At 37.0% G+C, this 18,485-nt stretch overlaps 1 protein-coding gene across 3 annotated transcripts in view; it reads right to left on the bottom strand.

Moving 5' to 3' along the window:
• XPO1 (exportin 1) overlaps window positions 1-18,485 on the bottom strand; it is a 42,988-nt gene that overhangs the window by 12,708 nt on the left and 11,795 nt on the right. For all 3 annotated transcript variants that reach the window (XM_064510024.1, XM_064510025.1, XM_064510026.1), the window contains 10 exons: window positions 17,884-17,956; window positions 9,379-9,440; window positions 9,257-9,301; window positions 8,952-9,133; window positions 8,438-8,486; window positions 8,196-8,315; window positions 7,968-8,096; window positions 4,378-4,536; window positions 1,472-1,669; window positions 291-429 (listed from right to left, as the gene is read on the bottom strand). In XM_064510024.1, the coding sequence (XP_064366094.1) occupies window positions 291-429; window positions 1,472-1,669; window positions 4,378-4,536; window positions 7,968-8,096; window positions 8,196-8,315; window positions 8,438-8,486; window positions 8,952-9,133; window positions 9,257-9,301; window positions 9,379-9,440; window positions 17,884-17,956 (1,156 nt within the window). The remainder of the gene's footprint in view (window positions 1-290; window positions 430-1,471; window positions 1,670-4,377; window positions 4,537-7,967; window positions 8,097-8,195; window positions 8,316-8,437; window positions 8,487-8,951; window positions 9,134-9,256; window positions 9,302-9,378; window positions 9,441-17,883; window positions 17,957-18,485) is intronic.

The following is an 18,485-nucleotide window of genomic DNA, read 5'->3' as shown; positions in this document are numbered from 1 at the left end:
ACTGAGATTTCACTCAAATTGAAGCATTTTAGCAGAGGGATATCACTAAGGTTTTCAATGCGAAAAAGACAGTAACAAATACTAGGTAGTATATGACTAAGTTACACAAGAGCACTACATGCTTAAACCCCCAAAGTTCCAACCACTCTTCCCTTTCAAGTTTTTGTACTACTCACTGGTGATCATTTTAATCCTATGGAATTCAGATCATATAAGCTAGCATTCTGTAACATACATGCTGCTGGTGCAACTGCACAGGACACGAACACCTAGTTGCTAGTGCCACTTACCCAATGTTTCTCTCATATTTTTATACAAGTTTATGGAATCTGTATCCTTCATGAATTCTCGTACTACTTCTCCTTGATCATTTTCCACAACTAGCACTTCTTCTGGTTTAGCCATACGGCTAACCATTAACAATCGGACCTGTATTTTACAAAGAAAAGTTTAAATTTAATAAAGCTATAAGAAGAAAATAAGCACATAGTTCCACAGATTCTAAAGCACTCTGGTCAGGCATTCTATCACGTAACAGGCATTTTCAGCACTTTGGGAGACTAGCTCCTGTTTATCAACAGCAAGTTGGAAGGGAAGTAAACACACATGCTAACTAAAAAGCCATGAAGACCAGTGCCTGCTGACTTCCGTCTCTACGGAAACAACTGAACAAAGAGTTGGGAAGTGTGGAGGGTGGAGAAGATGAAGTATACCTTCTAGAACCTCTAAATGTATATAAATTAAGGGTCTTTTAAAGACTACTTTACCTATACAGACTTTTTTTCCTTCCAGACCTAACACACTAACCTGTAACAGTTTTAACCATCTCTTTTATATAACTGGATTCATTAAAAACAAACTTTTTTAATACTATGTCAAATTTAGTCAGATGAGAAACCTCATTCCTGAGCAGAAAATCAATCCCACTATCATTAAAAAAAAATGGAAATATTGAGTTGGCCTCCTCCTCTAACCAGAAAACAGCTGCATTTTCCTAAGGAAATACAGACAAACACCACCAAGGTGCAAACCAAATAACAGGGAAACTATTAGTATGATTTAGTAAGCCTACTAAGCAAATCCTATACAGCAGTCCTGTCAAGAGGTTAAAAGTAAGTTCTTGCAACACTACCATGGAAGAAAAAACAGTAGATCTGTTTAAAGAAAGTTTTATACAAATCTTCCAATGTTTTTACATCAGTCATGTCCTTAATCAGTATCTAAAAACAACTAAGACATTGTTTTAACACTCATGCCATCTACCAGTGTCCCCATCTTCAGCCTAGTCTATAAGTATTAATCAAAAAAGTATTTTGGCAATTTCAGCATATTTAATGACTAGAGCTGAATCAACCAACAACTACTCAAAGCAGGACAAATTTTCTGAAATCTCCCCTTACATGAAGCAAGATGTCTGAACTCAAAAACAGTATCTAAAGCTTCACAATACCTTTACTTAAGCATGAATTACCTTGGATAGTACAGGCAAATAAAGCTGTCTCCTTGGAGGAACATCAAAGTGTTGACTTCCCGAAAGCAATGGAGAAGCAGATGTTGAAAATGGACTTTCCCTGTACAACTCAGCAGCTAAGTGATTCCAATATTCAAGACAAATCTTGAATATTTCAGTTTCTTCAACTTCTGATACCAATAACATATAATGAAGAGCCTAAAAAAGTGCAATTTACACAACTGATTATTAATCATTTCTAAAGGTAAAACTATATTGCTTCAAGTTCTGTTATCTGAACACTGATAAAATGGTAAATTAGCATAACACGCAGGAACACAAGGCATTAACACTGCAGTAACATTACTTACAAGTCAGAGTTCTGACCAGTGGAGCAACAACTCAGAAACAAAGCATCATATCGATTGCTATTGTTTTTCAGTTCTAAAAATTGGCACATACTTTCAATAGGCTAAAAACCCCTTAAAAGAAAAAAACACCCCAAAATCAGCCTGTTTTTAAATATTCAAAATCACAGCCACTAGAGTCTTCTCAAGGCATTTTGCTTTACAGCCTCAAAAAACCCTTGACAGCTAGTTTCAGTGACTTGTTCAGTTCTGGATCCTCACATCCTGAAGAGCTGAAGATAAATGTCAAAACCACATTGCCCGTTTGTTTTGGTAATGTCTTCCGCTGAATCCTTTTTCAACTTTACTGACAAAACAGCCAACATAAAGACTGAAAGGTGAAGGCCAAGATACCCATTAGAGAAATCATAACTACATGGTCGAACATTCTAAGCCTACCTTATTTCTTCTACTCCCTGGTGAAAAATACTGAGCCAACAGCCCACCAGGGAACAAAACAGACAGAAACAATGAAATCTAAATACACTTTCATAGGCCATATACTACAGTGATTCAAAGCATTTTAAATTAGACTGCAAGCAGCTCATTCAACATCCACATCTACAATGTCAACTAGCAGCAGTCCTATATACTCCTCAGATTTTCTTGTTAATTTTACTGGCAGTAACTTATGCAAGTTTCTTCATATCAGCGTACATGGTTCCCATGAATCAGTAGAACAACTGCAGAAAATCAGCTACATCAATAGTGCAGGAAAGAACAGGTTAGCTGTACAACTACATTTGAAAGCTCTATTACACTGCAAATTAGAAAAGTGCATTTTAAACCCAGCTAAAGAACTTCATGAAACATTTCAACACTGTACACAAGACCCAAAGACATTCAGAACTGAATTTTGTAGAGGCCCATCTTTAAGAAGAATTTAACATAATTATGCCTGACAACACAGGAGGCGAGACCTAAAAATCGCACCATAATTTACAGGCAATTGCATAGGACACACAACTACTTCAGCTGTTCACACAGGTCTTCACGACACAGCCTCTAACAGAAGCCGAAATTTGAGCCGTGTTCCCCGATTCAGTTATTTAGGAAAAGCTTATTCCTTTTGATTTAGGGAATTATACAGGAATCACTGATAGCTTTTTAAATTAAGTAAACTAAATTACACTTAGTCCATCTCCTAAATGAGGTACAACTTGCTATTTGCAAACAACTTACGATATACACTTTTATAGAAGACTACCTCCAGAAGAAACATATTAAGAATACTAGCTGCAAAATGGACTAGAATTCAGATGGACATTTATTCTATTAGAACCAATATACCTACAAGATGTGCTTCTCTCTCCCAATGAAACCTGCTCTCCAGGTTTAAACTGAAGTATTACTTTCCTGCCTCTGTCTCGGGGCAGCTCCTCACCCTGTTCACTCCATACCTGCACAGGGCTTGAATTTGGGGCACAGGAAGCGGTGCTTCAAGGGGCTATGGAGCCAGTTTCATCCCCTTGGAGCTCACCACTGGGAAGGAGCTAGCAAAAAGCCACCACAGAACAGATGACCCTCAGCAAAAGTTTTATGCACAGTTTAAAAACATGAACAATCCCCCCCTCCCACACACACACACACACCCCAAAAAAGAACTAGTCTTGTGATACAGTCCCACTACAGTATGGGGTGATAAATTCTAGATGACTAGTAAACACTGAAGTTAAGTCTTCCTATCCCTCCGTTCCTAGCTGAATTTCCATTACTTTTATTACCACAGATCCTGGTAATTTTGACAGTAAAGCTGTTCTGCATTCTTTGCAGTCACCAGGAAAAGAAGGGAACAAGCAGAAAGGAAGGAAAACTGTAAATCTTACAAGGTAACAGATAATCAAGGTCTGTAGGTCCTCCTCCAAGACCAGTAATACTACAATAAAGGGTGCACAATAAGTAAGGGCAGAACTCTGCCAAATTGTTAAGTGTTACTGGCATACATCACCTGTATTATATAGAAACAGAATATTGACTTTGAGGATTTCATTTAAAACCTTTCAGTTAAACTTTGGGAAGCGGCATATTAGGCATGAAGCTACACCAGGACAGAAGCACTGAATTCCTCTACGTGCTGTATCCTAGAAACCAGGTTTTGATGGGGAATAAAGGTTGCATATGAAGCAGCCCACTTTACAAGTGACAAAAATCATAGCAACACCTTCGCTACGTGAGAGGTAAAAACAAAATACCATAAAGAACCATGGAAAAAGAATATACAGCGTCTCTCAGAAGAAGGGGGGAAAAAAAAGACCTATAGTTTTCAGACATTTTATTAGCAGAAGATCACTGAGAATAAAATGCCATTAAAATATGCCAGAAAAAAAAAAAAAAAACAAAAAACTTTAAAGCTTTCTTGTATTCACGTGATTTATTTTGTGCAGGAAAGAAGTAATTTTTTGTCATCTAACCACTATTAAGCACAGTTATCTAAAGATTGTATTAGTAACACATCCTTTGAGATATGATTATTAGAATATATTGATTACATTTTTTAACCAGATAAACTGAATAACTTACCTCCATTAATGTTTCCCTCAGATTTAATCTCTTTTCTATAAGTTGACCATGTTCCTTGAGGAACGTGCAAAGAAACAAACTGAGATTCTGAATGAAGTTCTGTTCATCATCTTTTCCATTCGAGTATGCAAGTCGAATATTGGTATTTAAAGGAAGCATCTAATAAAAAGAATACGGACATAATCAAGAATTTCCTGTTTTATACAGGAGCAACACTACTGTGTATTAACAAATATTTTCTCTTTTGGAAAGGATTATTGCTTTTCATTGTATCCCCTTCTTCCTACAGAGGACATTCGTTCCTGAGATGGACTGTAAGGCAAAAATGTAAACAGCTACGAACAGTTCGAAAGAACTAAACAGCCCTCTTCCATCCCTCACAGAACAGCAGCCGGAAATAAAGGAAGGTATACACCCTATCAAAATCATCTTTCACTGGGCCTCAGGTAATGTTGTTCTAAAAACATTTTAGCTGTCCCTAACAGCATTAAGTCTCAGAACATTACACTATCATAACATTAGAACAACCATGAAATATGTTCTCCATGATATTTAGAAATTGTAAGGAAGGTTCCCAAAAGATAGAAGTGTTTTTCAGTAATCTTGTATCTCTTATTTCAATAATCTCTGCAATACCTCCTGTGAGATGCCCTGGCTTTTAAATTTCTTTCATTATACAAATCAAACATTTTCAACACCAGCACTGAGTAGCAAGTTACACTCTTTAAAATCAACACTATTAACTCATAGAACAGACTAGAAAGTTTGATGTCTTCACTGCTGCCAGATTTCTGTGCATTTGTTCTCTAACAGTTTATTTTACAAAGCTAAGAGATAAAAAACAAGTTTTGGTAATAGATACAACAGTTCTGGTCAAATTCAGATACAACAATTATGCAACGCTGAAAACCTGCAAGCTGCAAATTACGCCAAATAGCCAATTTGGCATTCAACTGATGTTTTAAGAAAACTTAGGCTAGATGTATTACTATTTAGACTCAAGATCATCATCTGCAAAAACTGAGAAAATAGTGACCAGCCACCTAATCCATTAGGTGAGTTTGGTGCATGCAAAACTAACGGATTTATTCCGACTAGATAAAAATCTTACAGGTCTACTTGAAGCCTGCACAGGGGTGGGGAGGGAAGGGGGAGGCACGACTTAACTAGAAGTATGCCTATTCTGTAGTTCTAGAGTACCTAAAAGATGAAGAAACACTGCAAATCGCGGGGGGAGGGTTAAAAACAGAAATCAACATGACTGTTAAAAAATGCTCAAAAGTCAACAACCTGGGCATGAGAATATCCTCCACTAAAATGGACAAGGATCATCTTCTATTTCCCTCCCCTCAAAACATGAGAGGGAACTTCTCTGATACATCTCACAGCCTAAACAATGTGTGCTGCACAACAGCAGTACCTCACCTGCCTAGCACACCTTGTAAATGTTACTTGCTAATCAGCTGTTGATTTCAGAAGCAACTGGTGGAAACAGCTAATCCCCAGTATTTCTGCTGATGCTCCAGAGCAGTCAAAGACAGATACTCTAACATGTAACCCCAGCATATCAGGATATGTTCTGTAAGAACTACTTTTGATCTTACAGCACATCTTTTCTGAAGTGCTAGCTTAAAGCAATTAAGAAAGTTTTAGACCCAGTGTCTGCTTATAGGCTGCTGTTACATCCTCAAAAGAAAAACTACCTGTAAAAAGGCTTATCTCTGTGGTAATTAACATGACTTAAAAAAAAGTCATAGTTCCTGTTATTAGCCAATGTTTCAAAATAGGAAACAGTCCAAAAGAGGCAAGGAATAAAACACTGATAGCAAAATTGAACTCCTGCACCTTTCACACTTAGAATTCAGATACTAGGATTTCTGGTAGAGGAATTCAAATCACAGTTCACTATAATCAAAACAGTAAAACTGGACAAAATCAAGGAATAGTGATCTCAAGGAAATATATTCTACCCTTGTATCCAACCAAGTGGAAATCAAGCACGCTCTTTGCTCATTTAGATAAGCTTAAGCTACGTCTTCATACTTCAGTGCCAAAGAACAGTAGTAAAACAATTTGTGTAGCAACAGCAAAGAACAGGAAACAGAAACCTATGTAATTTGTGGACCTGATCTGTAATAGATAAACAGCTCATTTTCTATTTGAAAGAATTATGCCTCTCAGCAACAAGTATACTTAGTTTCAAAGTATTACTTTAGATACATTTAAGATGATCTTACTTTCCCCTCAGGTTGGTAAGTGACAATATTGCATTTCGTCATAAATACCACATTTTATTTCAAGAGAAGAACGAGAAACTAATTTGTCACGTACAACATTTAAAAATTTTATAATAAAAACGGAAATCAAAGAATAAGGCTGCTAGTTAGAGATCGCTAACCAAGAACCTCATCTAAAACAGAACTAGATTACAAAGATTTGTATCCTCTAGTAAATCTATCAGTTATTTCATTACAGTAAAAACAGTTTGCATGGAACAGCACAAAATTTCAGATCTTTCTCCTTACATAGTTATCACCCTACATCAAAAGGGTAAGTTGCACAGTCCAAGCTGCTTAGAAATGCAAGATAAGTTCCTTGTTTCTAGTAAGGATATTGTATTTAATGAAAGTTATACTAGATATCGTCATCTGAGGAAAGACAAAACAAAATGTGGTATTACCATAACCTTCAAAATAGAAGTGCTGGAAGTCAAAGTTACCTTCTAATTTACAAACAAGTCACAGATTTGAAGGTGGCATTTTTATGATGAAACAGTGTATATTCTCAAACATACCAGTGACAAAGAATTAAAATTATTTGCTTTTAATAGTGTGAATTGTCTCTCAGCAAGCCAACCCACCTTCAAGTCAGCAGGAACAATTGAGATCTACAGGTAATTCTTGCAAAAGCAACTACATTTAAGGTTACTCAGAAGACTCTTCAAGAAAAGTCTTCCTAGTTTTAATGTCAATAATATACCCTTCCAGATATTGGAGAGTGGCAAAGAATCTGTCCTATATGAGGCTTAGAAAGAGACTGAACAAGCATGATGAAACAGCTGTATACAGAAGACTGACCTGTCAATAAAACCTTGTAACTGTCCACGCAGGCTACAAACACATTGAGAAAAAGCTATAAACTCACGTACTGAACTGCTCGTGGAGACCACAGAATTAGATCATTAGGAATACCGCTATATGTGGCATTGTCAAAATCCTTGAAAAAAGCTTTGATCACTTTGAAACTGAACTAGGTCTTTAAAGCCATATATTGCATTTTGTTACATTTCTCTCAATTTACCCCAGACAGCCTGAACCCTCAGGAATTCTCTTGAATTAATCCAAACAAATTAATCTAACAGAAATACAGCTATAACCTAGAGCCACAGATAATACACTTAACATGTCTTGATCAAGCCATAAATACAATTAAATGACACAATGAAGTACACAGAGCATGTCCCCATCAAGACCTCTATATTGAACATGAATTTGTAAATTGAACTAGGTTCTATAAAAGTTGATTTCCCTATACGAAACAGTCAAAAGAAAAAGATTTATTAAAAACATTACCTGTTTTAAAAACATTACCTGTTTTAGCTGCATCATGGTCAATGTAAAAAGTGTTACAAACTGTTCCTCATATTGGCTTACACTGACACCTGCAATTTCTGTGAGGCACTTCAAAGAGACATTTCGAAACATGGGAACATTTAAGAACTATTAAGAAAAGAAAAATTAAGCATATTACAAGTGTGTTGTATGTTAAGCTTCTTAATAACCACTAAAATTAAGAACCATCAATTTTTACATGAGTACCTTGTATATTAGTGTGCTGATTAACTTGGTCTCAAATATATATCCCAGAGGAATCCAGTTCAGAAATCGTAGCAAAGTTTCCAAAGTTGCATGGACTAAGGGAGCATTTTGGGAGTTTTCCTGTAACAGGACCATTGGTATTCATTAATAAAACATTACTGGGCATGATGGGGGAGGGAAATAGTTGCAAAAACCCAGTGATTAAAAAAATAAAATAAAATAAAAATAAAAATCAGACTTACCATCACAAATTGACACAGTTGAAATATCTGAGAGAATTCATTGCACATACTGTAAAAAACACAGAAATTAAAAATTAAGCATTACCACATTCTACAAACAATCCTATCCACTTTAATCAGCAAAGTGTCTATAGTCACAGAATAGGCTCTGGAGACCTATGTCCATAGAAGCATTCACAATTACCAATTTTGGGAGGAAAAACACATTTGTTGAACTGCCCTAAGTCTGTGCCTGCAAATCCTGGCTTGGAAACACAGGCAATGCTCAATGATCTGTTAAAAGGGTAGGACCATCTGTCAATGGATGCTACTTGCAATGATGTAAATATACCTTTGTACAAAGTAAGTTTGGTATCACTTAACAATACTGCTTTAAAGAGAAAATAGTATTCCCCTTAGCCTTAAAAATAAAATTTGATAACTGCAGGTGTTTAGTCAAAACCTTAGAGAGCAACTATTCAGCAGCAAGCACAAAGTGTAACCTAGTTATTAAGCATTAAATACATATACTTGCCTGTCTTTCAAATGCTTAGCTTTTACTTGAGTTATCTGGCCGCTGGAAAAGTCAAACACTTCTTCACTCAATAGCTTAAGGATCACCATATTGTTCTGACAAAGGCTTTCACTTGTCCTGCTTGCTCCCACAATATCACTTATAAAAGTTGGCCAGTGCTTTGGCCATTCCTGTTTCAGTATCTGAAAATTGAAACATCCACAGGATAAGTACAGTTTCTTTCTGCTTACTTGTGTAAAATCACATATTCTGTTCACTATATTCAACTTTGTCTTAAAGTTAAAAAATTGATGAACTCAGCTTACCTGAACAAGAATCATATTCAGTTTCCCGATATACACTTTCTCTTTCTGGAGAAGAGAAAAGGAAAGTCAGGTTATGAATAATAGTCCCCTCTCTTTTCCTCCCCTGAAGAGAATTCACTTACTTCTACACATGTTGGGTCAGATGAGGTCTTGATAATTAGGCCGACAACATACTTTTTTATACCTGCAGAAGAGTTGAGAATTTATTTTCAACTGAGTCATGTTTTGAATTCAGGTTCTTCACATGTGTTTAAGAAGAAGCATCTCTCAGGAATACGTGCATGTGTAAATGCATACCACTCTTGACTTGGGGAAAATATACTTGGGGAAAAATACACCTGTTCACCAGTTCTTCAGGAGGACATTTCAAATGCACGAGATGATACTAGGCCTCAGTTATTTTAATAAAACAAAGGAAACAGCCTAAGGACTAGATTAAGTTCTTGCATTTATACTTGCAGTGATCTACCCCAGATCAGTCTATCAGCTTCCTTAAGGCTGTAAGAAAGGGTGAGAAACACTGCACTGGTAGCACAGCAGAACACTATCAGGCTGAACATACAGAGATGGCATCTAGCACTGTCCAGGCAGTGACATGTATTTTGACAGGTGCTTACAAATGCTGCTATAGAGCTCCCTCAGTAAAATGTATTTCTACCCAATATGCATTTTCAGGTCCTATCTAACAACTCTGAAGTTGACAAATACATTCTTACTATTTCAGCTAAATGTTTACAATGGAAGGACACAAAACGGAAAAAAAAAGAGCCCTTTACTACCTTTTTGACTAATGCTTCTCAATAAAGCATACTTCAAAAACAAATAAAACTTTCTAAGCAGAACTCTAGTTTTAATACTATTTAGCTGGAATTGCAGGAAAGTTTTGGTGAAATGCCTGCAGTGTATATAAAGCTTCAGAGATACTCCAGTTTATTTAGCCAATTCACTTTAACATCAGGAATTTAAATGCAGAATTTCCAAGTGACTTTTGACACATATGCCCACAACCACTTTGTGCAATATGTCCAATTTCAAGAAAAATACGCAGAGAGGACCTGGAGTCACAAACTAGATTAACATTACTAACAGTAGTCTACTTCAGGTTAGCTTTGACATGACAATCAAATCTTAGCACACTACAAATTAAACCTTTCAAACTGGGCAAGAGTTTTATTGTCATAGAAAAGTTTTAGAATATGAAAATATTTTGCTATTCAACTTCATGAAGCCAAAATCTGGTTTTAATTATTTCTTCAACAGGACAGTTAATTGACTCATGCAGACAAAATGTATACTATGAAAATTATATAAAAAGCTGTTAAGTTTACCAAGAAGAATGCTTTATGTTCAAGATGTTTCATTTCCACAATGGTTTCTTACCCACTATTATAAACAAGATTTCTAAGACTTTACCAAAATTAGACTTTTTTGCATTTCAGGCCTGAGCAACAGGATTAAAAGGGAATGGTTCTGTTCAGTTCTGTATTTGTGTTCTTATGAAATCTGGAAACATTACACCTAGACTTTCAGCTGTTAGATGCACACTAGAGAGGAGCAGTTCTACAAGTAGTTCCAATGACAAATGAATCTCTTCATCATTACCAACTTGGATCAATCCAGGCTATGCCAAAAAAACACTTACTAACAAAACAAGTATCACTGTCAGCCACTGGAAAAGAGTTGTTAACAAGTCCAGGTCTTTGTCTGACATCATTGCACTCTCCTAATATTTTAAAGCTCAACAACAGCAACAAAAAGCTACAGACTTCGATAAAGCACTGTAGTAATTCACAAATGAGATATGGAAGTCCCCAAAATAGTACAGAAACAGGTTTATTGTGCCAGAAACTATGATATTATAACTGTCTGCCAGACCACTAAGGGAGGCCTATTGTTGCAATTCTTTGTGGTGAACATTGTTCTTACACTTCCGATTTCAAAGCTGAAACATTCACTGTCTTGCTGCATTGATAGAATTAGGCTGTCCAGTTACTACTTGCGTGCTGTGCTACCTGGCACCTGGCTGTGCAATGTGGCCTTGAGACCACTTGCAGATGAAAATTACTGTTCAGCTCCAAAGCTTCTCCACTGAAAAAAATGGTGACCATAGCTCAGCAACAGACAATATTAAAGAGTCAACTAGTTTTCAAATGTCACATCAATACTGCAGGCTTTTAAGGACTTCCATCCAGTGAACAAAGTCATATTCTCAATCCTTTAAAAGCATAAAACTATCCAATTCCCTAATGCTTTTTCTTTTGCTTAAATTATGCATTTCTACACAACAACATGTATTCTTTATTGAAAGTATTACACTTTCTGCTCAAAATTTAATAGTTTTTTTAATCACTCCATAGGAAGATGAAATAATTTGGAGTAGAAAAATAGATAGTTTATACTGACAAAAACTAACACATATGCTAGTTATTGATTTTCAGCAGAAAAAGTCCAAGAAACTGTTCAAGGGTAGTAGCCCACTGTATTCCCTAAATTCAGTGTGTTCTGGGGATTTAACAGAAAGCATTTATCTTAAGGAGGCAGGCACTGAGCATGCACAAGCCACACAAACGCTGCCTAGAACACAGATCTCCTTCAATCAGGGAAGCAGCTGAACAAGTCTTGAAGATAAGAACAAAACTGCCAAGTTCTGACATTTCGTTGAGCCACCGGACTGGGAGAGAGAGCTATTTCTGGAAAACAAGCCTTCCAAAAGACAAACACAAAAACCCCAACCACAATACACAGGACACAAATATAACATTCTCCAAGGACCCATTTGACAAAAGCTAAGCTGGTCTCACGACAACCTTCAACCAAAGGGGGCAGTCCCTGTTTTCCATTCCAACACTTTCACTGAGATGGCAGTGGTGCTCACAGCATCCAGTCACGAGTTTGTTCAGGGGCGAGACTAGTAGAAAACTAGCATTGCTGAAGATTGTTTTAAAGCTATCTTCTACCACTCCCCGAATCAGCTCACTAAAGGGCCAAACAAGCACCAGTACTGGCTCAAAGACATCAAGAAGCACACACAGATAGATGTGGAACACCTTTTTCCACACCAGTTGGCTAGTAAATCAACCTAGCTCCAACATCAGATCATGTTCTAATTACCAGAAAGGCTAGACATCATCATTGTCAGAAGGCCTGGACTGGTGTCTTGGTTAGCATTTTTGGTAAGTAAAACATGATATAGCAAGGATGATGTAATGTAACAAGCATACTCCTAATTCAAGGCCTTTTGGAAAGTTTCTGTACAAGTATTAAATATTGTAGTCCTTAACCGAAAACTGCTTCTCCCTGGTGAGGCAGGCTGCAACTGTAAGGTGAGAAAGGAGGGTCAGATACTGGCATTTAAGAGATGCGAAGGGTTAAACAAATTAGATTTAACAAAGGACTTGCACTCCTAACTGTGCAGGGAGCCCAGGAACCACACAGAGGGGCAGCTGATGGGAGGCTGCTGGACAGATGGGTCACACTGAAGTGAGTCCTGCCTACACGTTTATCCTAGGGGGCCCCCTTTTATCTATTAGAGCTATTTCCTTATCTCAACTACGCAATTCTTGAGCAGTTACGCACTGCAAAGCAGCTGGACATTATTGGCAAAGCAAGATATGCATGTCCGGCCCTGACCAGTTTTGGTCAGCTTCAAAAGAGCTGAGTCTGGGGCTACTATCACACATTCTGTCAGTCATCTGACTCCTCATCAGATCTTCTGCAGGTGTTCCCTCTACACAGGCCACATGAGTAAACTGAAACCCCTTCTGGAGGGAAATTGGTTTCATAGGTGACTCAAGCTATTCAACAGTTACAGCAAAATAGGACATGAGAAACATAACATTATAAAACTCCAGTAAATTCTGCATCCAGCCTAAATTGAGAAATATGAAATACCCTATAGTTTGATTGTTGAATGATACTTCTAAGAACATTTATATTTCACCTAGACTAACTTGAGCTCAGAATAGTTTCTATCGTGACAGAATGACAGCACATTATGATGAATGCACAACGTGCAGTTATCTTAGTAACACAAATACATACCTGAAGTTCAAGAAGTAGTTGTCTGAAGACATACAAGCACACCCGTTTATACAGTTACAGAGCACAAATACCATTTAACAAGTGTTTGTAATTGTTACAGTTGGTACTGCATAAGTGTATTTACATTAGTTAACTACAATTAACAAACTCTCCATTTATATGAAATAACAAGAGGTATAAATGAAGCAGGCACACAATATAACTCAGCAAATTAACATTATTTTGTACCCAAAAATAAGAGTTTCAAAACCTAAAGCTGAACTAACCCCTCTAGACACACTTGTAAGACGCTTATACTTAATTGATCGAGTTTTGGGACTACTCATATGGCTTAAGCACCCACTTATTTTTAGTCTTAAGACACAATGCTTTTACTCTACTGTCCCGAAGATCTTTCACCATTAGTGGTAAACCTGATCAATCCATATCTATTTGCTTTAGATAAAACAGCCTTCATGAAAATTCTTAGAAGGGGGAAGGAAGATAGATCTTGTCCCTGTTCCCCACCCCCCCCCCCATGCAAGTTCCATACAGATCATCATTCACTTCATTACACAGAATATGGGGATGAGGGTGGGGGGAGTATCCCCTCACAGAGTATGCCAGTATAACTCCATAAGGAAACCGAAGCACTCCCCAGAAAAAGTCTTCTCTATAGAACACAACTTCCACTAGATCAAAAGCTTTATGCTTTTACTCCGAGTTCTTCCTGTGAGCCAGTAAACCGCACGTCTCTGAACACTTCAATTTTTTCAGTTCAAAAATGAGAAGTTGTACAGGCAATTCAGATTTCATAATGCAAAAGTGCTCATCCATTCCAACTCAGAACACCACAGACAAGCTCTCTCTGTTCACAGGAACAGAATTTCAACTCATATTGCAGGATTAATGAAATGTATCACTAAACTGGAAGACCAAGAAGCCTTTCTCAGCAGGCTTTACACTTTAAGAGAAAATCCTACTGAGACCATAGCACTATAATCAAGTGACACTCTTTGTAAGTAACCATTATTAAACAATCTGCTGTACTGAAAATCAGAATTTAAAGCAATTTAATATCATCTTGATAATCTGATTTTTTTTTAATTTTAAAATGATAGATCAATACTCTTGAAGTAAGCCAAGTTGATCACTGCATGGGATGCTCTAGAATATGCCTGCATTTTTTTTTCCACTAAAAAAGCTTCAAAGATGATTTGAATGAAAATTACATATGACATCATTTGTATACATGCAAGAGCAATCCAAAGCATTTTCTTACATGTTCAGTACATTTTAAAAAGCAAGTTTAATCCATTGTTATGAACCACAACTCAATACGCCTGAAGGCTGAACATACTGGCCAGGCACCTGCTTTATTAAATTGAACTTCAAGGATTCTGTGTTCTACAAATCCCACTTTTGTCTAGAACACCAGTTCAGAACAAGTTCTAACCGCTAGCTGCTAAAGCAAAAAAACAAAAAACAAGAAAAACCCCACATCAATCACAAGCCCCTCCCCCAAAAGCAGAGTAATCACTAAGATCTAAGTGTTTCAGAAATTGTTTTGCCCAATTCCTAGTTTAGAATTATGAATGGTAAAGATGAACTCTCCAAAAGTGATTGCAATCCTCATCAATTTCAGAAATAAGTGATAGCTGAGGAGCAGAACAACTATTCAAAAGTTAAAATGCACCAATGCCAGAACAGCTCAACACTAAAAAAAATATTGTAAAATAAGAGCAAATTTAAGAATGGAGACCTAGCCCAAAGGACATATCTTCTGAAGAAAGCAGTTTTCCTACTTGCATTCAGAACTCTAGGCTAGAAGCTAAAAGTTCCCAACATCCAGACAGGAAAAACAACAACAACACTGCTTATTCTCAAGAACCAACAAGTTGTTCTGATGTACAATTTCATGCTGAGCTGGAAAAAAAAACTTTCAACTCAAGTTATGGTTCAGGCTAATTGATGAAATTGGTTTATTTACCCCAAAATTTTCAGACAGGTTGTTCCAGTAACTGTTTTTATTCCACTTACAGCTCAAGTCAGACCTACTTTTAAGTTTAAATCTTTAAGCACTGCTATTGCTACAAGTGGAAACCAGTATTTTCTGATAGATTATTTTCTTAATCAGAAGTGAGGTTGTCAGCTAATGCATTTGCAACACAAATCAAACCAGACATGCCAAGTTTGATAAAATAAGACACAAGTAAAATCAACTCATTTAAAACCTGCATGAAGTACTTTGTTGCCATGACTTTGTCACAATGAGTTTCAATTTCTTGCACCCAACATTTTACTAGTTACACTTCAAACAGGAAAATCCTGCCAACCAAAGGGATGAGTGGAGTCAGAATCAAGTAAGCCTCAATTTAACCAGTCTTACTATCTCCCAGGTAATTAAATTGCCTGAATGAACTGAGAGGAGCAGTTCTCTTATATCATCTGGTATTATCGGGGGGAGGGCAGGGGAGACAACCACAGAGATGAAAAGGGAGCAGAGACGAAACATTCAGGCTGTAGATTTTTTTCTCCCTCTCAAACTTTTGAGGCTAAGATGGATCAAATGCCATTGTACACTAAACATGTTTGGCTCCTCTTTTCAGAGGCTGAATTAAAAGGCACATATTGTTAGGATGAAGGATACTCCCCCTGCCCCGAGTCTTCATAAGAGACAGAAAGAATACTGAGAGTAGTGTATGAACATATGATTGCACAACTGCAGAGAGTAATTTTATTTTGCATTGTAATGTATTCAGCTATGATTATTGTATCTTCTCATATGACAGCAACTAGTCAAATAGTATTACCACGCCTGCAAGTGGCGAAGTAATAATATAGAAAGCACCAGTTCAAACATATCAGTTTCCTAACTCATTTAACAGGCATGTATCCAGTATTATGGTGTCTCAAGAACAGATGTGATAAAATGACCCAAACAGCAGCCAACATCCTCAACCTATCGACTACTTATCTATTCTATGCATTCAGAGTACATATTTTTAAGACATACCATTACTGAAGTACATTCTGTATTTGGCATTTGTTCAGTCCCAAACTATCATATTAGTCTATCTGTGTTCTCTGTTATTCTACTATACCGCCCTTCAACAGCACGGAGTAGTAAATAGAGTCGGTAACTCCTTCATTCTGACTCCTCCTTTTTTAACCTGTTCTGCTCCAACAGCAGAAATGTTTAAGAGAACCATTTACAAATGCTGAAACTGAGTAGTCACAGGAATAAGTTCACACATCCTAATTAATAAAAGCACACAGAAGACAACTTCAGGGTGCTCCCCCTTAGAGTTTCTCAACAGAATGCAACTGGTTTTGAGCCTTAGTTGAAACTGTTTCCTAAAGTTGGTAAGGTTGTTTCCAACACCACAATGCATGTGAAACCTTATTTCCACTAGCAAAGAGACCTATGCTCCACCTATCAACCTACAGTTGGTGGAAAAAGCAGAGAAGAAAAACAATCACAAAAAAGGGGGAACCTCCCTCTATACATTTTTTTCATTGACTTACAATTATCTTTTCATCAACATTGTTTCAGAGCAAAAGCAGTGGCAGTAAAAATTCAAATAGCATCTTAGCACTATTAAAAAAGAGCTCACAGCAGAACATAGAAATTTGGAGAGAGTTCCAAAATCAGCTTTTAGTAACAAAACAGCAGTGTGGAACGGTGACAATATTCAAGTTTCATGATGTCAAGAACTTAAAGTAGTTGCAACCTATGGTCTGAAATCCAAGTTATCATAACTTGACAGAAAGCTATACAAACAAGCACTAATCCTATACCACAGAGTGTAAAAACTTACACAATGTATTTCTACTTAGTATAATTATACTAAAAAAACCTCTGTGATTTAACACTTAATTACAAGGCATAGGGCAGAGAAAATAAAAACAAGCATTTTAAGGCTTTGAGATTCCCTGCAATCATAGAAAGCTGAAGTCTGCCCTACACTGCATTTCAAGTTAGCGCAAACTAGCTGCACATACACTTACATGAATTACAGCAAGCTTTAGAGTATTTCACAACCTAGAAGAATGACTATTAATAGATAAGACTATCCTTTTACGTAGTGTTTCTATTTTACAATGATTATGACTGCTAACAACTTCAAAAGAAAGGTCAGTCACATAAATCAGTGTTGGACAACTGGTAGCACATGGGAAGTTTCTTTCCAGTCTGCCAGAAAAATGAAAGCGCAATAATGGGGCTGCAGACACAGCACAGGCAGCTGAAGAGACCCTCCTGTGCCTAACAGGAGAATCACAGAACCAGCCCCCTGCAGCTGCCTAGCTTAGACTGCTTCATGTCAAGTTTGGCCTGCGAGTTAATGCAGCAAGTCATGTTTCAGAAGCATCAGTCCTACCTTTTAACTTTTAAAATTTGAGAATTTTGAGTGCTCACCATGCTACTGAGTACATTATCACAAAAGACAAAGACATGGTACCATCATCCAGAAAAGCACAGATCGTTTCCCTATATAAAGTTACTAGTCTAACTATATTTAGACTTAAATTATTTACATGAATTAATGGCCTAAATCTCAACACATACACAAAGATAAGAGGCGAAGACAAAAATGTTTCCCTACCTTCACACTGGTTCCTCGGAAGAATCTTCCATCTTGTTTTTATCACATTTTCCAAGATTTGCAGTCCATAATACTGAAAGTGGAGAAGAACAGTATGTAAGTATGTTACTGTAGAACTAACCAACTTTCAGGACTCTCATTCAGTCAGACATTCACACTTAACATCTAAGACTTCAAGAATATTAAACTAACAAATTTAGTTAAATAAAAATGCCTATTGACCCATTTACTGAGGTTTCATGCATTTTTTTCTTGTTTTATTGTTTGCTACACTAAGTCCTGCTGTTTGATCATGCTCACACCAGGAGGAAAAAAAAGCCCTCTGGCAGACAATTTTGGCTATCTGGAGAAGAGAAAGTAGCAGCCAGATATGAGTTCGCATCATAAATGACTGCTCATATGTTGAAGTATTAACACAACCAGGCTCCTAAAATACTTAGCAGCTTGGATGGGCTCAAGCTTCCTATAATTCCTCTAAGAGCTGAAAAAAATCTTGTCTTAGCATTGCATGTACTGACACTGGCACTTTCTAAAGTACTTCCCAAACTTCACTGGTGTGTTATTTTAGGAACAGCAAAACAACCCACAGGTTTATTTAATTT

This window comes from Dromaius novaehollandiae, chromosome 3, assembly GCF_036370855.1.
Source record: "Dromaius novaehollandiae isolate bDroNov1 chromosome 3, bDroNov1.hap1, whole genome shotgun sequence".
NCBI lineage: Eukaryota > Metazoa > Chordata > Aves > Casuariiformes > Dromaiidae > Dromaius > Dromaius novaehollandiae.
The sequence above is the reverse complement of the archived record's forward strand: the minus strand, read 5'-3'. Positions and strand labels throughout refer to the sequence as shown.